General features: G+C 39.4%; 1 protein-coding gene across 1 annotated transcript in view; it reads left to right on the top strand.

Annotated features, from left to right (window-relative positions):
• MORC4 (MORC family CW-type zinc finger 4) overlaps nucleotides 1-24,477 on the top strand; it is a 51,024-nt gene extending 26,547 nt beyond the window's left edge. The window contains exons 11-18 of the mRNA XM_047082153.1: nucleotides 2,576-2,674; nucleotides 5,452-5,580; nucleotides 7,738-7,806; nucleotides 8,211-8,262; nucleotides 9,629-9,804; nucleotides 22,006-22,699; nucleotides 22,996-23,279; nucleotides 23,585-24,477. Coding sequence (XP_046938109.1) covers nucleotides 2,576-2,674; nucleotides 5,452-5,580; nucleotides 7,738-7,806; nucleotides 8,211-8,262; nucleotides 9,629-9,804; nucleotides 22,006-22,699; nucleotides 22,996-23,279; nucleotides 23,585-23,738 — 1,657 coding nt within the window. The 3' untranslated portion in view covers nucleotides 23,739-24,477. The remainder of the gene's footprint in view (nucleotides 1-2,575; nucleotides 2,675-5,451; nucleotides 5,581-7,737; nucleotides 7,807-8,210; nucleotides 8,263-9,628; nucleotides 9,805-22,005; nucleotides 22,700-22,995; nucleotides 23,280-23,584) is intronic.
• Nucleotides 24,478-26,066: the final 1,589 nt, after the last annotated feature.

Here is a 26,066-nt window from a genome sequence, read left to right as displayed (position 1 = left end):
ATAATAATCACACACACACACACACACACACACACACACACATATACACATGCACAGTACATCTCGCTTATCCATTGGTCCATCAACAGACACTTGGGCTGCTTCCACATTCTAGCTTTTGTGATTCATAGTTTATTTGGTCTGATATTAGTATAGACACCATTTATCTCTTTTAGTTACTATTTACCAATAGCCTTTCCTATCCTTTCACTTTCAAACTATTTGTGTCTTTTTTTCAAGTTTTTATTTATTTATTTTGAGAGAGAGAAAGAGAGTGCAGGAGGGAGAGAGAATCCCAAGTAAGCTCCGCACTGTCAACATAGAGCCCAATGCAGGGCTCAAACCCACAAACCATGAGATCATGACTTGAGCTGAAGTCTGACACTTAACTGACTGAGCCACCCAGGTGCCCCCTATTTGTGTCTTTTTTTTATCTAAAGTTCATTTCCTGTAGGCAGTATATATTTAAATCATGTGGTTTTGTTTTGTTTTGTTTGTTTTTACCCATTACACCAATCTGTTTTTTGACTGGAGAGTTTAAACCGTTTACATTTAAAGCACTTACTGATAAGGAGGGACTTCTGTCATTTTGCTCCGTTTTCTGTATGGCTTCTAAGATTTTTTTTGTCCCTCATTTCCTCTATTACTGTCTTCTTTTGTGTTCAGTTGATTTTTTATAGTGAAAGATCTATTCCTAATTTCTTTTTGCGTATATTCTCTAGCTGTTTTCTTTGTGGCTACCATGGGATGATATGATCCTGTGATCAGTAGCAGCAAACAGCAGTCAGAGTACAGATAGCTTGTATTTGGAGGCAGGCTTATTTTGCCCACACTGGCCCCTACAAGCTGCTCTTAAAGTATGTGCACAGCTGCCTGCCATGGGGGCTGTGCGTGGATGAGAGATGGGTAGTTGCTGCCTTTCTAAGAGCTGAAATGTGTCAATTTACCACTCAAGCCTTCTCCAGAATCCCATCTAATCTACTTCTTTTAAAAATAGTTTTAAAATAGGAGGCCCCTGGGTGGCTCAGTCTGTTAAGCATCTGACTTCGGCTCAGGTCATGATCTCGCAGTTTGCGAGTTTGAGCCCCATGTCGGGCTCTGTGCTGACAGCTGAGAGCCTGGAGCTTCCTTCAGAGTTTGTGTCTCCCCCTCTCTCTGCCCTTCCCTTGCTCATGCTCTCTTTCTCTCTGTCTCTCAATAATAAATAAACTTTAAAAATTTTAAAAATATTTTTAAAATAGAATTTAAAGAGAAGACAAGAAACCATTCTTCATCTGTGACTTGAAGGAAAGATATAATCATAAAAATATGAACGTTAGTAGGTTGGAGTAGAGTGTTTGTGGAAGGGCTCACATATAATGACTTTATTCTTTTCTGTGTAGTCAGAATCTAATTTAATATTAGTAAGGTGGAGGTAAGGAAGAATTCCTTTTAAGGAGAGATGAGGCCTACAAAACCCTTGGGCAATGATCCAAGAAGTCCAAAGATTTTTTTTTTTAAATCATAAATTTGTAGTATACCAGGTGTGTACAACTCAACATTATTTTGTGATCCTAGGTTCAAGGGGTGCCTGGGTGGCTCAGTCGGTTAAGCATCCAACTTTGGCTCAGGTCGTGATCTCTTGGTTCATGGGTTCAAGCTCTGCATCGGGCTCTATGCTGACAGCTCAGAGCCTGGATCCTGCTTTGGATTCTGTGTCTCCTCTCTCTGCCCCTCCCCTGCTTGTGAGTGCTCGCTCTCTCTCTCTCTCTCTCTCTCTCAAAAATAAATAAACATTAAATTTTTTTATTTAAAAAATTGTAATCCTAGGTTCTAGAATTAAATAGGAATTGGTCACTCGAATTGACAGTTTTTAAAAGTGAAGTTTAAAAAAAAGTAAAATTCAGGTTTTGTCTTCTACACCTTACATTGTTTGACCCTACGTTTACTGTTGTTCATTTGGAAGGAGAAATAAAGGAGACTGAGCAAGAGCCAGAGCTGGGGTCCAGCCTCCACTAACGGATATGTAGTGGAAGGTTGTAGGGGACTTTGTTGTCCATTGGTGCTGTAACTTCTGTGATCAACATTTGAATGAAGAACTGCGTAGACATTTTTATGTTAGTATTTGATTGATTTCTAATACATAGGGTACAGCATTTGATCCCTGACTTTCAGTTTGGTCCTGAATTGTTTACCTGTAGTCATCTGACAGTCTGAGCAGCTCCCCCTTAATCTTACCAGTATTTGGTTCTGTCCTAGCTCTGCAATTTAGTCTTCTGTCATTGTCTAGAATGTCATCTCTCCCACTTCGTGATTCTAAAAGACCTGAAAATTTGAAGAACACAGTATTTCTTAGGACTTGTGACCATTTTACCTTTTCAACCAAAGCGACTAGTCAACAGTATGACTTCGTCATTTTGACATGTAATTTGCAAAGGCAGTAGATTCCCATCCTGGTTCCTGAAAGTGTAGATGTTCAAACTTAGGCTGAATATTCTACATTGGTGGCCTCTATTAAATGGGAGCATCTCAGAGATCATAAAATTGTTCAACAGATCCTCAGCATTGATATGCTTCTTCTTCCTTCTTCTTTCAGGTTGACAATAAATGCCCTTGCCCAGAAGCTCAATGCTTATTGGAAGGAAAAGACCTCCCAAGAGAATTTTGAGACCTCAGCCATAGCCAGGCCAATACCGTGAGTAGTAAATGTAGAATATAGAAATGTCAGGGGTTAATGTCCATAGAGCAAATGGAAGGAACAAGGGTAAGATGGTGCTTTCACATAGGAAGTTTAATTAACTAAAAATAGGAAATAACAGGTACTGATTTCATCATTCTGTAGACCTCTTCATTCTGGTTTAACACTTGTGTGGCTTGGGTCATAAATATGCAGAGTTTAGTACTGTCAGTTTATCCTACAGGCAGTGTGATATAGTGGAAGATGATGACCATTTAAATGAGACACTCCTGGGTTGAAACTCTGGATCTGCTTAATAGTTTGGGTGAGCTTGGGTAAGTAAGTTACTTCACCTCTGTAAGAATATGAAATGAGCATAACATTTGTAGCATAGTGCCTGGCATATAGTAGGTGTTCAGAAATGTTAGCAAACTTCCCTTCTCTTTATTCTTAGTGAACACTATTGGACCTGTACCAAGGCATTTGAGGGTAAAAGTAGAGAACCCAGCATATCAGGAAAAAAGTAGAATTTATTGAGTCTAGGATTGCAAATTACATACAGAAGTGTGGATCAGGATGACATGCCTCAGTAACCAGGAAAGGGTAAAACAGAGGACAGAATACATACCAACACATATATAATCAGTTACACCCCTATCATGACAAGGATTAGAGTGTTAAAAGATTTTGGGGTTGACATCCATGCACTTTTTTTTTAATGGAAGTTATCAGGCAAATGTATGATACAAAATTTTGTTTCGGTGCAACATGACTGACTGTTGTGTGAATATCACTCTAAAGATCTCTGCTCATGTATAACCTCTGTGGTTTTCAAAGAAATGCCAGCTAGGACAAGATGCCATTTTTTTGCCTTTCAAATAAACAGTGATAAATGCCATTAAACAGATGTTCATATATTGCTAGAGAGTGTGTGTATATGTTATTCAACCTTTCTGGAGGCAGAATTGTAATAATTATTATTCTTTATTGAGTACTTACATGCCAGTCAACTGGTCTAAGTTTTTTACATGTATTTAGATTTATTGAATCGTTAACAACAACCCTGTGGGATAGACAGATGGTATTATTACCTTTTTACTGACACTGATATACTGAGAGCTTAAGTAACTTGCTCAAGATGAAACAAGTAGAAAGTGGTAGATAAGAAGTTCAAATATAGGCAGTCAGACCCCCAAGCCCAAGTGCTTAGCCATGATGCTCTTCTGGAAGGATGCAGTAGGGGAGTATGGATGGTACAGCCCCTTCAACTACCTATTTATTGCAATCACAGCTAAATGCCTCTCCTATCTGCCTGGTTGGAAGGATCCTCCATAGTTTAATATAGCCTAAGGCAAGGATTTGCTGTCTCTAATGCTTCTCTCCAAGGCAGTCACATTGGCATGCTTCTGCATGCAACTCTTCTGTGCATCCGCATGCCAAACCAAAGCCAACACAACCTTTCCTCTTCCCTCCCACTGCTGCTGAAACTGCCCTTTGCTGTCTCTGGCTCTAAATTAAGCAGTAGCTGTATGGAAATAAATAGACACCAGAGGTCAGGCCTGAGCTTAGAGCTTGGACATTTCAAGGCTAGAGCAGCCTGGAGCTAGGAGATAAGGAAGCCATATATCCAAAAACACGAATTTTCCATGTTAAAGCAGACTTTTAAACAAGAAGAGGACACTGTGTTTGAGTGGTAGAAATATGCATGCCTTTTATTTTCTTTTTTATATTTTCCTGTGTTTTCCAGTTTTTCTGTAATGAGCTTATATTACTTATAAAGAAAAAAAGCATTATTTAAACAAAATAAAAACTAAAGAAAAAGATACAAACTAAGACATAAAAGAACTCTTATCACTCTATTGAAAATGGCTACTGGTAAGAGCAGTATAAATGTGACATACGCACATCATGCTCTAAGCTAAATTACATGTTTCTCAGACTGACCCTTGGTACCCCGTGCCCTCTTTCTGTTTCTTTTCTCCAGCCTTCTCCCTCCAGTCTGCTTTTCACACCTTAGTTGCTGACTACTTCTGTTCTATATGGACCACCTCCTTTCATAGAGAAACACATTTGCTCTAAGGTGTAGGTGACTGGGTTATGCTTCCTGGCAGGGATTTGAGTGGCTTTGTATCTTAAGCATAGACCTCTAGAAGGATTTTGCCTTAATTTCACTCAGTTGTTAGACTGAAGCCACCCTTTCTAGTTACGAGATTTAATCACTTTTATAGGAGTTTTTAAGATTAATGTTGAGGATACCAACCTAATAAAATTTTGGTTGAAGTGTAAACAAAGACTTTTAAATGGACAAAAAGAGAGGACTAGGGAGTCTGCGGGGAAATGGGGAAGACTTTTTGATGATGATGCTTCCGTGACCCCCACAAATGCATTTTAAACTTGTTACACAGTTGGATAGAAGCAAATACAATGATTCTATGGGTTTTATTTCTTGGTAATATTGTAATATATATTCTTCCTTGTTAATTTTTAGAGTTAAAATGATCCTCTTGTTTGCTTAGAACAAGAGATACTGGAAAATATTATTTAGTTCCATAAATAATGGTAGCTTACCATGTTAAGACTTGTTACTATTTTTCTTATCCATGTTTGGTATAATTCTATTATTATTTTCTTTGTGAAGTTCAAGATGTGTGTTTTAAACACTTAGACCATAACATTACAGTTCTAACACAATTCATATATAAAATTTTATTCTTTCCCTTTTAGGGTGTGCCTTTCTAACATAAGAGCACAGAGCTAGGATATACACAGTCATACTTCTGTTTTCCTTCATTCAGGAAGATTCCCGACCAGACATGGGTACAGTGTGATGAGTGTCTTAAATGGAGGAAGCTTCCTGGCAAGGTTGATCCATCTACATTACCTGCAAGATGGTTCTGTTACTATAATTCCCATCCAAAGTACAGGTAAGGTTATTATGCCAGAGAAAATGCCTGATTTGTCTCTCTGTTCTAAAACACTTATAAAAAGCTCTTTTGAGTACGGTTGACATATAATGTTACATTGGTTGCTCATGTATGGCATGAGCATAGTGACTCAGTAACTCTGTATGTTATACTGTACTCACAAGTGTGGCTACCATCTGTCACCGTATGGCACTATTACATTACCACTGACTGTATTGCCCATGCTCTACCTCTTTTTCCCGTGACTTACTCATTCCATAACTGGACTCCCACTCCCTTTCACTCACTTTGCCCACTAAAACACTTTTTATCTCAAGTCCATACTCTTCAGCCTGGCATCCAAGCCTCTTGTTAACTGATCCCACCCTATCTATCCAACCTTATTTTTAACCCAGATCATATGCTTTAGCCAGGCTTCTGGCTTCAGTATTTCCAACACATGCCATGCTTATTCCCTCTCCCATGACTTGATAGTGTTATTCTGCTTGCTTACAGTGACGTTCTGCATTCCATCTGCCTATCCAAATCATATCCATCTGGGAAGCTTAAGTATTTTGTGTGATACTTCTGTTGACAATAGTTTACAGTGATTTTATGCTAGCTTCCCATGGTATTTAATTCTTGACATTTGTTTGCATACTGTTTTGTATTTTTTTTAGATGCTTTTCATATGTATATGCTTTGGCTCTTCAAAAGATTGTAAACTATTCAAGAACAAGGGCTTTACATTTCACGTTTAGTTGATGATTTCACTCATATGCTTCCTATGCCTGAATCTATTATAGTACATATTGTACATTTAACGCCATTTGTTTGCATGTCCCTTGCAGCATCTAACATCTAGATAGTGCCTGGCATACCCACGAGCATTTATTTCAATTTAACAAATATTTATTTGACTCAGTAATCACAGAGACTCAAAATAATTATCCTGTTTGCTTCAGTTAGCTGTGATTTTCTTAATATTTTTTCTGCACAATAGCAGTAGAAAAAAAGGCACTAAAACAGGGTATGCTTTTTAGAAAAAAAATGTTTAAAATGGAGGAAATTCAGTAAGTGAGGTCTAGGTCTGTAATGAGTAAGCATTCCCCCATAGTCTCCAGATGTGCCTAAGCACCTCTTCCTGGAGAATAACTTGGATTGTGTGATTGGAATATGGGACTGAGTGCTTAGGAGTCTCATTTTTTAATCCTGTATCTTCTGTCAGTTTCTACTCAATCTGGGAGACATACCCTTCCAGGACACTGCCTCCTTATAAAATGGGTGTAATGGGCGCCTGAGTGATTCAGTTGGTTAAGTGTCTGACTCTTGATTTCAGCTCAGGTCATGATTTCATGGTTCATGGGATCAAACCCCACATCGGGCTATGTGTTGATAGTGTGGAACCTTTTTGGAATTCTCTCTCTCTCTCAAGATAAATAAATAAACTTTAAAATAAAATAGTTTTAATAGAGGGTTTCCAACTATTACTAATTTTTGCTTATTTGTTCCTAGGACTGCTTTTGATCTTTGAATACACTTTCTAGTACTCCTTTTAGTGTTAACTCCTAAAATTCTCTTCCTTGTGCTTTACATATAACAGATGTCTTTCAATTTATAGAATCCTCCTTTCTCTCCTCTTTGCTAATCTGTTGTGTGGTTTTTGCAGTGTAAGCTCCTAATCCCTTATTGTTTCTCTCTCTCATAGCCTTTGATTTTCTTCAGGCATCATCACCTAGTTTAGGGATTCTTGTGCTTCTGAACTGCACTTTGGGAATTACTTTCTTAGTAAACAAGAGGCAAAAGACCCAGGTTCTACTGTTAACAATAATCTCTGTATGGAACCTCAAACAGGTCTCTCTTGAAACTCACTGTGTAAAAATAAAGATTATGCTTCTTGCTGTCCACCATAATAGGAACTTTGTAGCTGTCATATACTTTGAATGTCATGGGAGAAAGGTGATATATGCACCAAAAGAATTAGATGATGCCTTGAAATAAGAATTGCTACATGTTAACCTGCATACAGGTTTTGTGATGTGGGTGGAATCTGAACTCTGTGAGGTTAGAGGGTTGTTAATCTCAATGACCTGTCTTGTCATAGTTGTAAGGAAAGTAAAGGGTAAAACTGAAAAGCACATTTTGTTTCCAAAAGATGATTTCTTCTCTGTACTGCAGGAGATGCTCTGTTCCAGAGGAGCAAGAACTCAGCGATGAAGACCTGTACTTGAACAAAGCCAAGAAACAGTTGAGTATACTTAAGGTTCTAGATCATAAGGTAGAGGAGCCTGACTCTAATAGGACAGGGGACCTTTGAGAAGAGAGATTTTTTTTTCTTTTTTGATTTTTAACTATTTCCCTCTCACTTCTCTATTCTACCAGTTCTTTATTCCTGCTGATCATCACCTGAGTGTCTAATTAGTGATTGTCTTTAGTCTCTCACCTTCCCCTCCCTGTCTCTTGTTTGATGGGACATTTGAACTCTCTCTTAAGTAGCAGAGTTTAGGAAGGCACCCTCAGTTATTCAGTGAGGCCCACACTATTTTTAAATTGGTAGGAACATTATATATAACCTAAATCTGCAATTGGTAATCCATTTCAGACGGAGAAATTTCATGAATGAACTAAATAGCACTTTTATCTTCTCCTAGAGATCAAGCTCTTGAGAAGAAGAAGCTGCCAGTGGACAGTGAGAACCACCAGGTGAGAGCCCATCGTCTTTTTTTTTCTCACATGAAATTTTCCCCAACAGAGGACATAGGTGGAAGGAAGCAACAATCTTGAAAGCTGCATAAAAATCATGAAACATTTCTCCTGGTGGTCTTTTTTTCTGTTGAATCTTTTGATTTTGCTTTGATCTCCCGTTACTGATGTTCAGATCGCCAAAAATAGAAGAGCCAAATCATATATTTCCCAGATTGGGATTCCATACTGATTCTGGACAGTGTGAATATCACTTTCAATGTCACAGAATATTCAGGGTTGCATTCCATTCTCATACAGGCTGCTCCTGTTGAGTGTCTGTTTTTTCCTCAATCTCCTTTCTTCCAGGATTCAGGGGTGATTCCTTCCTCCTTCCTCTTGGGAAGAAGGGTTGGTTCTTTGTGCCCCTGCCCTCTCCCCGCTTTCAGGCTGGCTGGCTTTATAAAGACTCTGCTGTTTTGAATTTTCAGGAGCACTGTCTCTCGGACATGGTTGCCCAGCTCCGGACGCTGAAGGGTGCAATAAGGTTGGCCGTCCTTTCAGGGACACTCCTTTCCTGACAGCCACCATAGCACCCATGTATCTTCCCCACCCAACCTTGCCTTTCTGCATGATTGTCCTCTTGACCCACTTTCCCAGAGATATCTGCTAGTCGCATGTTAGATTCACCTTCTACTCACTCAATCAGGGTAGGTCAGACTGGTGAGGATAGAGGCAATTTATTCTTCTTCTGACATCCTACCGAAACCCGGGTATATGAATACACAGGTTTCAGACCCTAATGTCTTGGCTTAGTAGTCTGATCTGGAGATTGGGAGATTTCCTGGGACAGCCCTGTCCTCATTCAGTTTGCCTTCCCATTACATCCCTCCACCTTCATCATCTGTACTGTCTTCATAAGCTGGCTCTTCCACAAGATCTTAGATGCATGTCTCTGTGTGTGTGCATTGTGGATATACATTAGTCTCTCGCATGCATTTCTCCAAAACCAGCACTGACACTCGCTGCAATGCTTATTCCCTCCACCCCTGCCAGCATCACAGATTTCAGAGGAGTGAAAACCCAGCCTTAAAACTGGGTCACAGGAGAGAATTAGGTGGTGATTAGGGGGCCTGGGTTTTATGTTGTGGGTGGGATGACTGTAGGAGCTAATAAGTGAGTTGGGGAGGTCTGTCCAGCTGATAAGGTTATAACTGAACTGGGTTCAGTGTTCTAGTGTACATTACCGTGTGCTGTTTGTTTTGTGTAAGAAACCAGTTTCTTTTTATTTGGCCAAGTGTTTTCTCCAAGCATCAGAAGGATTGACTCATCCTTTGGTATTTCATTTGAAATTAGGATTTTTATGAATCATTTCTCTCTTTGCTAGGTGTTCACTAATCCACTGAGGATTCCTGCTATTCAAGATATGGATGAATTGAACAATAAGACAATTGGATATGAGGGAATTGATAGTCCTAGTCGGCCTCCATCTGTTGGAGAAGAAAGCAGGACACCTTCTCTTCAGCTTAAGCCTCTGGATTCCAGTATTTTTCAATTTTCCAGGTGGGTAAAACATAGTCTCTCTTCAATAGTAAACCTCAGGTCCACTTTCCTGTAAAGTAGGTATGGTTATCGTGTTTATGTGTATGTTTCTCCTAAGGCCTAGCATGGAACTCAGATGGAGAAATACCATTTGGAGCTGATAGACTTGTGTGTTGCATGTACTTCCAATTTTTTTTGACATTACACCTATGTCAATTCTGTCTGTCTCTTTTGAGCTAGTCATCTGACAAATACTCATTTATGTATTATGTCTTCACATTATGTTGGGAACTATGTGAGTGAAATAACAGGTGTAAAAACTCTTTGAAAAGAATAATATGCAATCCAGATATAAGGGAGTGGTACCTAGATAAGCATTACTTCTCTCCTTACATTTAGTCCTGTAGGGCCCCATAGGCCTAACATGTCTGTCACATATAAATAATAACGATTAGAATTTTTTGTCAGTATTGGTATGAGTTTAGTCAGGGTCTTCCCATGTCCATCTTCTAGCACCTCCTCAGTACGATTTTGTTCATCTTTATAACAGGAAGAAGCATACCTTTCCTTTTTCTTAAATAACAGGAGTGTTTGAAGTGCTGAAAGATACAACTGCCCCTCTACTACCATGAGACTGGAACTCAGGGCTCCTAATTATGACTTGCCTTCTCCTCTCTACTATGCTTCTCACTTCTGGCAGGGCCAAACCATAAGGCAGATAACAGAGTTGCTCTCTAAAAGTAGAAACTTCTGCAGTCATCAGTAATGTGATGATTATATAAAGGGTTGTTTTCTTAGGTGGGTCTCTTCAGCTTCTCATCTAGATAGACATCTCTGCATGTGTGCAGGTCCCCTATTCTGTGATTCTTCATAATTAAGCCCCATAGATAATGGAAGAATCGCGTGACCCCCCTTCCATCCCCCACCCCCGAACATGAGCAGAAAGTCTCAAGAGGAAGTAAGCTATTAGGAGTAAAACTAACACAACGCTAAAGGAATTAAATGAGAATCTGTATGAAATCATCTAGAACAGTGCCTTGGAAGATAATAGGTACTCAGTAACTAATGTTAAATCTGAGTGATACTGAAGGAGCAATTTCTAAGATTGAACTGTGCCACAAAATATGATCCATTCAGTCTCAGGGCCTTGAGTCTAATTCAACTCTGTTCCTATCCATTGTTTTCCAACTCCCATTGTATATTGGGAGGGATAGACAGTAAAGTGTTGTGTGTTTTCAAAGTACATTGTTATCTCTCTACTTTGATTTCCTTGAGATGGTCACGCACCCAAATTGCCACTGCCGTATCAATGTTTCATTGCCCTTGCAGGCTATTCTTTCCCTTCTGTGACAACTTTTCCTTTTGCTTCAGTGTTTGTTTTGTTACTCTAGAGTGGTTTCTGGTAATCTGAAGGAGATTGCAAATGCTGATATATATATATATATACATATATATATATATGTGTGTGTGTGTGTGTGTGTATTTTATGAGTGCAGTACGGCAGTACATCCATTGGGTGGCATACTTCATCATCCTTTAATGGGATTTCCGTATGAGTTGTTTATGGAGCGGCTATATCTAGATTTGGGTTTTGGCTATAGAGGATAGGTAAAGTACTTCAATCATGTGTAATTTTAATTTGACAATAATATTCTTTCAAGGGAAAGAGATACGTGATAATTGATGCTGCTAACGTTATGTTTTATGTAAGGTCAGTAAGATGATTTTGTCATTTTAAGCTACATGTATAAAGGGATTCAGATTGATTGCAAAGAGTCTGCCTTTTTATAGGGAAAAATGAAGGTACACAAGAGTTTAGTAAAGTTTACAGGGTTTTCTTGGTAAAACAGTGTTTGAAATAATAGGTTTATTCAGGAGTTACAAAGGTCCCTGTTATTATCAAAACCTAAAGCTAATAAGGCTCCTTGGGTCGTGCAGTACAGCTCTCCAACTCTAGATAAAATAAAGCCCACAGTATCCTACAGAGTTTTTTAAAGTTCTAGTGGAGTACAGGGCTCCAAAGGTGTCATTGGAAATAACTTTGTGAGTTTTCACAAACCAGCAAGGGGATGGGAGGACTTGCAGTAAAGAATAGGTTCAGCCAGTATGTAAGCAGGCATAATCGTTTAGCATATTTTTGTTAAAGGAAATAGTCCTTTTTTCTTTATTCATTCTGCATATATTTGAGTGCTTGCTGAATGAAGGGTGGTGTTCTTTTTTTGGTTTATTTATCTATTTTTGAGAGAGAAAGAGAGAGAGGGAGGGACAGAGAGAGACAATCCCAAGCAGATTCCACACTATCAACACAGAGCCCAATCTCATGAGCTGTGAGACCATGACCTGAGCCAAGATCAAGAGGCAGACACTCAACTGACTGAGCCACCCAGGCGCCCCTGAAAGGCAATGTTCTAAGGCAGTAATGGAATGAAAAATGAAGGAACTTATGGTAAAGTTATATTTGTAAGGATCTCCAATATATGCTACTTTTCATTAGGTGTGATACAAACTTAAGGTCTAAAGTATCCATTAGCATATAGACAAAGGAGAAAATTAGCGGCTGTAATTCATTTAGCTATTTAGAGACCCTTTGAATAAACTATATGTCAAAGGCTAATTATAATTCATGTTTTAAAAGGATAACAAAAAATACCATCCAAATGACACTGCGATAGCTGAAGGAGAGGAAGAAAGACATTCTAATATGTTTAAAGGAAATTTTGAAACAACAAATACAGGTAGAACTAGAAGAACAGTTTTATAAATGAGTAAGGTTGATTCAGCAGCTAGTATTAATATTTTAAAAGATCTTTGAGAGCAACTTCCAGACTAAAGAAATGAGGAGTGTGATGGACTCTTTCATGAACAAATAACAATTTAACTGGAAAATATTATTAAACAGCAAAAACAATCATTTGGAGTTCCTAGAAATGGTTCTAGAGGCATACAGAAATATTCAATCAAGAAAATCTATGAAATCTCAGATACAACAGCAACAGTCTTCAACATTTAGCTTGTTCTTCTCACTCACCCCCTTCCGAGCTATATTTTACAAAAACTTCTCAGGGAGCTGTAATGCAGGTGGGTATGATCCAGAAGTTCTTTCCCTAGCTCCCAGTCTAGAGCTATGGTTTCACCTGGGAGGAATAGGCCTCTGATATTTCTCATCTCCCCCAGTTCTGTCATGCAGAAGCTCTATTCCAGGCAGACTCAAAAGGAATAGGTCTCTCTTCTCCTATGCAGTCCCCACTCAGGGGAAGCACTCACGTAGCATGTAGAGATAGTATGTTGACAATACTGGACTCCTATTGCTCTACACCCAGCTTGCTTATAGGGCAGAGGTTCATGCCTGAAGAAGCAAGCCAAAAAACATCACCCAGCACCCATTCATAAAGAAAATTTTCTTTTCTTTATGCCACTTGTGCACAATGACACTGAGGCTCTGCTTAGGGAGAGGCCTTAAAGATGAAGAACTCCTTAGTTCTGCCCAAAGGAGCTGACTTTATGTGGAACAGATCATGGAGAACTCCATTCATAAAAGCATTGTCAAAAATAATGGAGGGGCGCCTGGGTGGCTAAGTCGGTTGAGCATCCAACTCTTGATTACTGTTCAGGTCATCATCCCAGGGTGGTGGGATTGAGCCGCATGTCAGGCTCCGCCCTAAATGTGGAGCCTGTTTTAAGATTATCTCTCTCCCCTTCTGTCCCCCTCCCCTTCCCTGTCCTACTCATGCTGTCTTTCTTTCTCTAAAATTTAAAAAAAAATGGAAATCTTGGTGAGCATTAATTAAGAGGACACTCATAGCTCCATGATACAAGTTACAAGAAAGATGACTGAGCAGTCAGAAGTTTGATAACAGAGAAAACCAAGAAAAAAGTCAAGAAGACCTCTTCTGGGATCATAGCCCTAGGATTAGGAAGGCTGTGCATAAGCATAAGGCTGCATTTACTCTAGAGCAATCAAACTAGGACATAAGGTGGACTTTAAAGCAGCCCTCAAGCCTCACGCAGATCAAACAACAAAGGACAGGGCTCTCACTGGCACTAAGGGCTTAAGCACAACCTATAACCACTGGCTGAACAGTAAGCTTTTCTGACCCATGGGCAATTCCTAGGAAACCAGTCTTAAAAATAAATCACACTTTTCCTGGTAGACTGGAAGACTGTGTGCATACTCAAAGTTGTGTCCTCTCAAAGGTGATTAGAAAGGGAAAATCCAAGCTGCTACTATCTGGCTGAATGTGGGGTAGAAACAGATTCCTTGAACTGTGATAGCAGCCTCCAAGCCAATGGTACCATACATGAAATAGTAAAAGCTAAAAATCTAACTGGATAAGAGGGCTTAAGCATAATCTTTGACCAGTAAAGGGGCCTATGTTGACCCAAGGGTGACTCTTAGGTTGTCAGGTAAAAGGTAAAAACCAAGAAGAAATCTGAACAGGAACATCAGAGGCTGCATACTGCAGAGGAAATAGATTTCATGGAGTCAGTTCAGCCAAGTCACTAAATAAACAACCAAGCAAACAACAACAGTATCAACTACTCTGGGAGATGGGATCAGTATCTAGAGTTGTTATGCTGTGTTATCTAAAATATCCAATTGTTGGGGTTCCTGGCTGGCTTTGTTGGTGGAGCATGAGACTATTGACCTCAGGGTTGTAAGTTTGAGCCCCACATTGACTATAGAAATTTCCATTTCTTAAAAATAAGAAACCTTAAAAAAAAAATATCTGGTGCCTGGGTGGCTCAGTGGGTTAAGCGTCGGACTCTTGGTTTCAACTCAAGTCATGATCTTGTGGTTTCATGAGTTCAATTCTGGCATTGGGCTCTGTGCTGGCAGTGTAGAGCCTGCTTGAGATTCTCCCTGTCTATCTCTGCCCCTCCCCTGCTCGCGCTGTGTCTGTCTCTCTCAAAATAAATAAAGTTTAAAAAATTTCCAATTGTCAACAAAAATATATGAGACATGCAAAGAAACAGGAAAGTGTGACCTGTACATAAGAAAAAAAGCAAATAATAGAAACTGCCCTTAAAGAGATCCAGATGTTTGATTTAGCAAAGACTTCAAAGCAGCCATTGTAAATATGTTCAGAGAACTAAAAGGAGAGCATGTCTCATCAACTAGAGAATATCAATAAAGGGGAAAGTTATCTATACCTACATCTGTATCTGTTTCTATATCTGTACCTATATCTATATATTTTATATGTAAATACATATATAAAAGAACCAAATGGAAATTCTGGAGGTGAAAAGTATAGTAACTAACATGAAAATTTCACTAAAAAGACTCAAAAGTGCATTAGAGTTGGCACAAGATAATTAGCAGACTTGAAGATATATCAGTTGGCATAAAATAATTAGCAGACTTGAAGATATATCAATTATAGATTATGCCATCTGAAGAACAGAGAGAAAAAAGAATGAAGAAAAATGAACAGCACCTCAAAAGAAATGTGGGACACCATTAAGTACACTAACATCTGCAGAGTAGGAGATACAAGAAGAAAAAGGGTAGAAAAAATATTCAAAGAAATAACGGCTGAAAACCTCCCCACTTTGATGAAAACCATTAATCTACACATCCAAGAAGCTTAGCAAATTCAAAATAGGACAAATGCAAGGAGATTCACAGTCAGACATAGCATAGTGAAAATATTGAAAGCCAAGGGCAAAGAGAAAATCTCTAAAGCAGAAAGAGAAAAATACTCATCATGTACAAGAGAATCCCAGTAAGATTAACAGCTGACTTCTCATTAAAACAGTGGAAACTAGAGGGCAGTAGGATCACATATTCAAGGTAGTAAAAGAAGAAAGAGTGTGAGGCCAGAATCTTAAATCCAGGAAAACTATCTTTATAAAATGAAGGTGAAATAGATACATCCTCACATAAACAAAAGCAGATGAAATTTGTTTCTACAAAACTGCCTTTCAAGAAATACTCAAGGGAGTTCTTTAGGCTGAAAGCAAGTGATACCCGATAGTAATTCAAATTCACATAAAAAAATAAAAGAGCACTGGCAGTGGTATCTAATTAATTATAAAAGACAATAGAATAGCATTTTTCCTCTTTCTATCTTTACTTAAAGAATAATTTCACAAAACAATATATATTTGTATATAATTTTATGTACATATATAACCTTATTGTTGGGCTCATCTACAGATGTAAAATGTTTGCCAATAATAGCACAGAGGAGGTGAGTGGGAGCAAAGTGGTATTGGAGTAAGGAAATAACACCATAGTTAAGAAATGAAGAGGGGCGCCTGGATGGCACAGTCGGTTAAGCGTCCGACTTCAGCCAGGTCACGATCTCGCGGTCTGTGAGTTCGAGCCCCACGTCGGGCTCTGGGCTGATGGCTCAGAGCCTGGAGCCTGTTTCTGATACTGTGTCTCCCTCTCTCTCTGCCCCTCCCCTGTTCATGCTCTGTCTCTCTCTGTCCCAAAAATATATACACATTGAAAAAAAAAATTAAAAAAAAAAAAAGAAATGAAGAAAATTTTAAATGGAAAAATAAGGTTGATTTAGCAAACTCTATAAACATTATCAATATGTGATTGCTCTGCTTTCTTCTCTCAGCTTCCTCAAAAGACATAACATTACATAAAACAATAATATATTGTTAGATTTGTAAATGTTAAATGAGAAAATATCCACATAACATAAAAAGAGAAACAGTAGAGGAAGAAAGGAACAAAGAATGCATGACACATGTAGAAAACAGAAAGCTAAGTAGCAGATGTAAATTCTGTCATTTCAATAATATTAAATATGACAACTTTAAACTATCCAATCAAAAGACAGAAATTATCAGATTAGATTTTTCAAATATCTAAATATATAGGAGACACACTTTAGATTCGGAAATACAAATAGGTTGAAAATAAAAGGATGGAAACAGATATACCATGCAAACAGCAACCAGAAGAGAGCTTCAGTGGTTATGCTACCATCAGACAAAATAGACCTGACTTTTTAAAAAGTTTTTATTTATTTATTTTGAGAGAGAAAGTGAGAGAGAGGGAGCAAGCATGAGCAGGAGAGGGGCAGAGATAGAGGGAGAGAGAATACCAAGCAGGCTCTGCACTGTCAGCACAGAGCCTGTTGTGGGGCTTGATCTCACAAACCAGGAGATCATGACCCGAGCTGAAATCAAGAGTGCAGCACTTAACTGACTTGAGTCACCCAGGCACGCCAAGACAAAATAGACTTTAACCAAAAAAAAAAAATGTTACTAGATGTAAAGGGACACTTCATAATGATAAAGTTCATTAAGAAGATGAATAATTATACCTAAATATGGACCTAACAACAGATCCCCCAAAATACATGAAGGAAAAGCAGACAGGATTGAAGGGAGAAATAAATACCAATAATGGTTGGAGACTTCAATGCCCCACCTTCCATAATGGGTAGAAGATCCAACAAGGAAGTAGAGGAGTTGAAGAATGCCATAAACCAACTGGACCTGATGGACACATATAGAACAGTTCACCCCCAAAAAAGCACGATGCATATTCTTCTCAAGTGCACATGGAATATTCTCCAGGTCAGACTATGTGTTAGACCATGAAAAAAAAAGGCTCGACAAATTGAAAGTATTGATAGCATACAAAGGATGTCCTTCAGTCGCATTGGAATTAAATTAGAAATCAACAACAGAAGGAAATTTGGGAAATTCACAAATATGTGGCTATTAAACAACACTTCAGAATAACAGATGAGTAAAAGGAGAGCTCACAAGGGAAATTAGAAAATATCTTGAGATTAAAATGAAAATAAAGTATATCAAAACTTATGGAATGAAGCTAATGCACTCCAAGAGAAAATTATATTTGTAAATGCTCATTTTAAAATTGTAGGAAGACCTCAAGTCAATAACCTAAACTTCCACTTGAAGAAACTACAAAAACAAGAGCCAGCGAAACTCACGTCAAGCAGAAAGAAAGAAATAACATAGATCAGAATGGAAATGAAATAGAGAGTAGAAATACAATACAGAAAAATCAGTGGAAACAAAAGTCAGGTCTTTGAAGAAAAAAAAAACAATTCCTAGAAGAAAGCTTTGACATTGGCCCTAGAAACATTTTTCTCAATATGTCTCATCAGGCAAGGGAAACAAAAGCAAAATTAAACTATTGGGACTACACCAAAATAAAAAGCTTTTGCATAGTGAAGGAAACCATTAACAAAATGCCAAAGCAACCTACTAAATGGGAGAAGGTGTTTGCAAATTATCCTCTAAGGGGCCTAATATCCAAAATATGTGAAGAACTTCTACAACACGAAAAACACCCACAAATAACTTGATTAAAAAATGGGCAAAGGACCTGAATAGACATTTTTCCAAAGAAGACATACAAATGGCCAACAGACACATGATGCTCAACATCACTAATCATCAGGAAAAGGCAAATCAAAACCACAATGAGATACCACACTACACCTGTCAAAATCAAAAAGAGCAGAAATAATAAGTGTTGGCAAGGATGTGGAGAAAAAGGAACCTTCATGCACTGTTGGTGAGAATGCAGATCGGTGCACCACTATGGAAAACAGTATGGCGTTTCCTCAAAAATTTTAAAAATGAATTACCATATGATCCAGTAATTCCACTGATGGGTATTTACCCAAAGAAAATAAAAACACTAATTTGAATAAATAATATGCAGCCCTATGATTACTGCAGCATTATTTACAGTAGCTTGCCATGTGCAACACTAGAGGGTATAATGCTAAGTGAAGTAAGTCAAAGAAAAGATAAATATCCTACAATTTCACGCATATGTGGAATTTAAGAAACAAAATAAGCAAACAAAAAAGAGACAAAGAAAAAAAGACAAAGGAAAAAACAGACTCTTAAATATAGAGAATAAACTGGTGGTTGCCAGGGGATGTGTGGTGTGGAATGGATGAGATAGATTAAAGTGATTAAGAGTATGGTTTTCTTGATAAGCCCTGAGTAATGTATAGAATTGTTGAATCGTTATATTGTATACCTTAAACTAATATAACACTGTATGTTAATTATACTTCAAATAGCCACCAAAAATTAAGAAAACAGTAAAATGATTCTATTTACAGTAGCCTCAAAAATGAAGTATTTAGGAATAAATTTAACAGAAGTGCAAGAACGACTTGGGAACTGAAAACCATAAAATATTGCTGAATGAGATTAAAGAAGGCCTAAATGAATGGAAAGACATTTCGTGTTTATGGATCAGAAGATGTAATGTTGATAAGATGTCAGTACTCCTCAAATTGAGCTACAGATTCGATGCAGTCCCTATCAAAATATCAGCTTGTTCTTCTGCAGACAGACCTTTGAGGGCTATGACAAAAAGAAGAAAGAAAATGAGAAGAAACTATGCAGTTGGAGAAGAATTCCTGCTATTCAAACCCTATATTAATCTTTACTAAAATGAGTGACTCCAGGTCTAGAATAAGAATCAATCCCTAAAGGGAAGAACCAGACCTTAATTTACAGAGCTAGTAAGTACTTATAGAACCAATAAGTAATATCCACCTATTTTTCTCTCATTTCTTTTTGATTTCCTCTTATATGCAAAGTTTTGTTCCTTCATTCCCATCTAGCATAGTTAGTTAAGCTCTCTTTGGTTAAGGAGTTTCTACTTTGGTACTTTAGTAGGGAACTTACAAGAGACACATAGGCACGCTGTAAAAAGTGATATACATTATAATAGAGCGCTAAGGTGCTATGGGAATTCAGAAGTAGCATTTGAGCTGGACTCAGACTTGCAGTGTTGGGTAGGAGAAGGGCATTCCAATCAAAAGAAGCAGCATGAGAAATCATGGGACATTTCTTTTGGCTGGTGTTCTTGAAGGGAGGTAATGAGAGAGCAGCTAGGGCCAAATTATGTCCTAGCTCTGTCACTGACTAGTTGCAGTTAGTGCAGTCAGTGCTGTCACTGACTAGAGAAAGTTAACATCTCTAGGTCTGCGCATCCTCTTCAAAAAATGCAGATAATACCACCACCTACTTCAGGGTTATTGGAAAAATTAAATGAGACCATACACATTAAGCACCTGTCACACTGTCTGGCACAGAGTAAGTGCTGAATAATTGTTTCTTATGTTTTGGAGTCCACTCCAAATGGACTAAGCTAAAGCATACCAAGCTAAGGCATTTGAACTTTTCTGTTGTGGGGAGCAGTACATAAAAATTTCAATTAATGGTATAACATAATCAGAGTAACACCTTAGGAAGATTAACTTGGCAGCAGGTAATCTGGAGATGAGAGAAGGGGAGACTGGAGGAAGCCACTGCAGTAGTTCAGGAGAGGTAATGTGAGCTTGAACTTGAGTATTGATAGTAGTAGAACTATATGAAATTACTGAGAGTTTGCTGGTGTCATAACACATACCAGAAACATAGGGGAGGGAACAGGTTTAAAGATGAAAATGGAAAGGCCAGTTTTATACATCGTGAGGTACAGGGGGGACCACCAGGAAGGAATGAGTGATGGGGAATTAGAAATTCAGTACTAGAAATCAGGGCTGGGGAAATGACTTTAGAGTTACTAACCAGAGGTTATAGCCAAGAGGTTGTATGAAGTTACCAAAGAAAAGAGAGAAGAGAAGTGAATTAAGGACAGAACCCTTAGAGGTGGTAAAATGAAGAGAAGGCAGATCATTTGACTTTCATTGCCTTTCATAAAACTTTGGGTGTTGCTATCCAGTATCCCATAACCTTCCTTCATGAAGACCTCCGAACTGACTGCTTTTTTTTTTTTTTTTAAATTTTTAAGGTTTATTCATTTCTCAGAGACAGAGCATGAGTGGGGGTGGGGCAGAGAGAGAGAGCGGGAGACACAGAATCTGAAACAGGCTCCAGGCTTTGAGCTGTCCGCACAGAGCCCAATGCACAGCTCGAACTCTTGGACCATGAGATCATGACCTGAGCCAAAGTAGGACACTTAACTGACTGAGCCACCCAGGTGCCCCTGAACTGACTGCTTTACTATCTTCCTCAGCGCTGCAGCTAAATGGGCCGTCTGCAGTGGCCCTTGCGCATGTTATATAGATGGATCCATGTGTTCTCACATTGCCCACAAATACTTTGGCTTTCCCCCAAAGGTTGACACAGCAAGATCTATTAAGATGCAGACCAGTTTTCTTTCTGAGTGAACGCTAGTTTTGAAGAACATTCATGGTGCTATAAGAAGCTAATGTTTGAGATGTCTTACGGATGTTGCCAAAAATTGCAGAGAAAACCTAGTGGCCTCAAAATACTGTGAGGTGGCGCATAACGTGCCTGACTCTTTCTCATTGAAAATTCAAAAGTTGATTTTTTTACCTTGAAACTTCTGTGGTTTTCTGCAGGGAAGATAGAACAGTGATATGGGTAAAAACTGGGTGTGGGGGGGTCCCCATCCTACTGCATGATTTTAAATTGCCTACGGATTTCATGGTGCAAGTTTGTTTTGTTAATTCCTTCAACAGTCAGTGCACATAGCAGCCAGAAATGGAAGGTGACTCAAGATTACTGTCCTGCACTTTCCTGAAGAAATGAGGGAGTGCCTGTTTGCTGTGACAGAGGGGAGTTCTTTTGCCCTAAGAGGGAAATGACTTGAATTGGCTGATTCAATTTGTTTGTTCCTGACTAGCACCCTGTGTTTTAATTAACTTTTACAAGTGAATAATGGGCAATAACCACAATCCAGTTGGCTGGCAAAGGAACTGTATGGTGTTCTCTTGCAATATAAAAAAATATGTCTAAGTCTTTGATACTGGAAGGTTTTTGTGACACTTTAAAATTAACGAGCTGGCTTGGTTTTCCTCCACATACTCTGCGGGGCTTTTTATGACCTTTTTTCCATTCTTGTGTTAAGGGATTTTGCATGTGTATTTTTTGTTTGTTTTTTCTGCCTTTCCTTGCATTTTGGGACCTCCTAAGTCAGTCTGGTTTCAATCCCATTTTCAGAATTCTCACCAAGGTCAATCTGGTCTTGTTATATCCAGATGCTCACCCTCCTACCTTTTGATTTCAGCTGTCCCTTCAGACCGATTGCTATCTCAGCAAGTCGCATGAGTTGAAGGGTTTGGAGTTTGGGGGTTGAGTTATATTCCTAACTTGAAATGCTCTGTGGATAAAAGCTCAAGTCAGTTTTAATGCAGGAAATTTGGAGAGAGGCTCCACAGGATTAAGAATATATTTAGCTTGTATTGTGACAGCTTAAAATTTAATTTCCTCTTCTTCTTGCAGTAAGTACAAATGGATCCTGGGAGAGGAGCCGGCAGAGAAACGAAGAAGGCTCCATAGTGAGAGGACAACACCTCCTCTAGATTATTCCATGCCTGGCCCTTACAGGAGGGTTGAGGCAGCTGTCACCTACCCAGATGGGGAGAACAGCCATGATAAATCCAGTTCCGAGAGAAGCACACCACCGTACCTTTCCCCAGAATACCCAGAAGCAGGCAAGAGTACCAGTCAGAGTAGGGAAGTCTCTGTTCTGTATTCAGGGGCCCAAGACCAACACCAGGTGTCCCTGCTCCCTGAAGAATTAGAAGATCAGATGCCAAGATTGATAGCAGAAGAGTCTAACAGAGGCAGCACAAACATAAACAAGGAGGAAGTGAACAAGGGACCTTTTGTAGCTGTCGTGGGTGTCGCAAAAGGTGTTAGAGATTCAGGAGCTCCCATTCAGCTGATCCCTTTTAACAGAGAGGAGCTTGCTGAGAGAAGAAAAGTGGTTGAATCCTGGAGCCCAGTGCCTTATTCCTCTGTGGCCTCTGTCAACACCCCTGCCGCAGCCACTGGGGAGAAGGGACGAGGTTATGAGGAGAGTGGAGAGCGCAGTACGCCAAAGACGAAGAACCAAAGAGAGCTGGAAGAACTGAAAAGAACCACAGAAAAACTGGAACGTGTTTTGGCCGAAAGGAATTTGTTCCAGCAAAAGGTTAGGGCACCCCCTTACCACTAGGATATAAGACCTCATTTTAACCAAGGGACCAGACAGTTGGAGCTCTAATGGTTTCGTGTCCTGAGGCCTTTAAACACAAGAAGCTATTGAGTCATTCTGTGCTGGGTCTCAGATTGAATGGGCCCAAATGGGCTTCCCTCCCGTATTTGGGGATTGAGAAGGCCCATAAGTAGAATATGGATAGAGAAATCACAGAGTGAATTTATCAGGGGCAATCCAGGGCACTCTCATAGCATGTGGGGGTCATTGAATTTCTGTTTCTTGGACTGCAGGTGGAGGAGCTGGAACAGGAGAGAAATCACTGGCATTCTGAATTCAAGAAAGTCCAAAATGAATTGGTGACCTATACTACCCAGGAGACAGAAGGCTTGTACTGGAGCAAGAAACACATGGGCTATCGCCAAGCTGAATTCCAGATTCTGAAGGCTGAGCTGGAGAGAACCAAGGAGGAAAAGCAGGAGCTCAAAGAGAAACTGAAGGAGACAGAGACACACCTAGAAGTGCTGCAGAAGGCTCAGGTCTCCTACCGGACCCCAGAGGGAGATGACCTAGAAAGGTTAATTACTAGGGTTTAGTTATCAGCTTGTGAGTGCTAATGGGAAGCATCCCTGAAGAACCCCAGTCACTGGCCATAGATAAGGGCAGAAGCCTTAATTAATGCATAGGCCACTAAGGATCAAGGAATTACTTAGAGAGCTGCAGTCAGTCTCCCCGTGCTTTGTGGCACTGTGCTTTCTTCTTTCTGTCTAGCTAATGAAAACCTAATTGTTGAGAAATGTAGGCCCGTTTGTAAGGAGCTTCATTTTGTTGTTGGCTAATGACTTCATGTCATCTCTTCTGCCCCCTCACTCCATCATACAGGGCTTTGGCAAAGCTTACGCGGCTGCGTATCCACGTCAGCTATCTCCTTACTTCTGTCCTCCCTCACTTGGAGCTTCGTGAGATCGGGTTTGACTCAGAACAAGTGGATGGGATCCTGTATACGGTGCTGGAGGCAAATCACATACTGGATTGAGCACCAGACTTACTACTCTATACACCCTCCTTTACCCTACTCTACTTTATTCTCCTCTCTTTTCTCTTCTTCTCTCCTCTCTATCCCTCCTCTCTCTCTCTCTCTCTCTCTCTCTCTCTCTGTTCCTCCTCTCTCTCTCTCTCTCTCTCTCTCTCTCACCTTTATGCCTTATGTAGAGGATCTTTGAGTAAATCCTGGCTCTTACTCAGTCTGCTTCTTACTCAGTTTTGGTGTGGAGAAAGAGGCTAGTTGATGGGCTTTCAGGACTTCCAGGAACAGAAAAGCAATAGTCACCAAGCCAGATGACCTGAAAGCTATAATTTTCATGATGTAGATACTTGGCCTGTTTTATATCCTTTCCTAAATGGTTTGTATTCATTTAGGTGAAATCAGCCAGCAAATATTGGGTCCAACGCAGTAGGTGTTTGGGGATAAATTAAGAAATATAACTCATGGTTTCAGCCTTCAAGGATCTAACAACCTAGTTGGAAGCACAGGACACACACCAGGTCAACTAACTTGTACAAGGGAGTGGTACAAACATGACAGAAGCATTCTGGGGGCGAGGGGAGGAAGTTGAAGGAAGGCATCACATCAGATATGGGACCTAAACTAAGATTTGTTTAAAGCACTAGCATGATCACATTGTTAACAGTGGTCATTCTTTAGGTGGTAGGACCATGGTTGGTATTTTTTCTTCCTGCTTTCTTCCTGCCTTTTTCACATTTTCTATAATAAACCTGTTACTCTTATATTGGAAAAAATAAATTGTTTTAAAAAAGAATGAGTAGGTTTGGATTTAGATATCAGATGAGAGACTCTGTTTAACATATAAGGTAATTTTATATTTATAATTTATGTTATATTTAGCATTACCTCTGGAAAATAACATGAACAAAAGCATGGAAGATGCTAGAATGTGAAAAATGTTTTTTTTTGGCAGAAGTGATGGGCTCATGTAGAGGAAACTAAGGTCAAATCGTGACCATCTACCCACCCTCACGTGGTATTTGCATTTTGATAAAGAGTTCTTGAAAAAAATCTTCAGGGCACAAATGTAAAAATATATATATACCACCAAACTGAGATTTCAGGTAGTGCAGGGAGCTATTTTAGAGCAGGGAGATCTATTTGATATTCCTCAGAATACACCATCTACCTACTCCTGGTCTAGTGCTGAGTAAGGGGTTGATCTCATACTATCAAGAATAGTAAAACCTATACTCTTGTAAAAGTAGACATTTTGTTTATTCATTACTTTATTGTATTTATATAGCATGTACTCTCCAAAGAGTTCAAGGTACTCTTCACAAAATGTTGAAGAATGGACACATAAAAATATGCCAGCCGTGAAAAAGAAAAAGTAAAGGAGAAATTTTAAAAGAAGGGGGTGGGGCAGGTGGGCTCAAGCAATTGCAATAGGATTAGTCTGTGCAGAGAAACGTTTTGGATATTTGTTCTGTTTTCCTCTGCAGGGTTACTTTGGAAGACTCTCCCACGTTTATTTTATCTCCTTGGAGAGGAAGCCCATCATAGTTACTGTAGTGAAACTGTCAGGAGTGGGGGGAGGCCAGAGCCAGGCTTCACCATCAGAATGAGAACTGAAAGATACCCCTGGTCCCCTTGCGCTCCCCTCACCACAGCTGTGGACTGCCGTGTGGTTAATCTCTGTGTCAGATAGATGGACTGTGATATTGAAGTCCCCGTTGTCTAAATGTAAATATTCCTGAGAAAGGGGGAATGTATTCAGCTATCCTGTCAGTGATACTGGTTCTTCAGACGGGAGCTGTGAAAAGGTGGGACTTTGCACAGATACGGACAATATGGTTGGAAGGTGGTGTGGGAAAAAATTCAGAGCATTGAAGTTTCAGCCTGTACGAGAGTGAACGCATGCATGCATGCATGTGTGTGTGTGTTGGGTGAGTGGGGGGCAAGGTAGGAAAGAGTACAGGCAATTGGGCTTTAAAACAAAAAAGTTGGAAAGCTTCTAACTCCTCTACTAGTGCTTACTCTCAGCCCATTTCCTGGTCTCAACCCCATACTGCTTCTTCTGGTGACAGTTACCTGTGTGAGTCCATTTACTGCCATGCCAGAACTACCTCTTTGTTACCTATTTACAGTGAGACTGGGCCAGCACGAGGACCCTTTAACCAATGTTCAGTGCCACTGTGGACAGATTAAAAAGTGTCACACAGCTTTACCAGAGCTTATATAGTGTGGAGGCAAGACATCTGGAAGAAAAAAGTTGGTGCCTCCTCCTGGCTGTCCTGTTAGGTTAACATAATCATAATTGCCCTTTCAAATGTCTTTCGTAATTTACCTTTTAGC

The sequence above is a fragment of the Lynx rufus genome, unplaced genomic scaffold, assembly GCF_022079265.1.
Source record: "Lynx rufus isolate CCGP_SWC_20201006 ecotype Redwood Valley unplaced genomic scaffold, mLynRuf1.p SCAF_19, whole genome shotgun sequence".
Lineage (NCBI taxonomy): Eukaryota > Metazoa > Chordata > Mammalia > Carnivora > Felidae > Lynx > Lynx rufus.
Note: the sequence above shows the minus strand (reverse complement) of the source record. Positions and strands in the feature narration are given on the sequence as shown.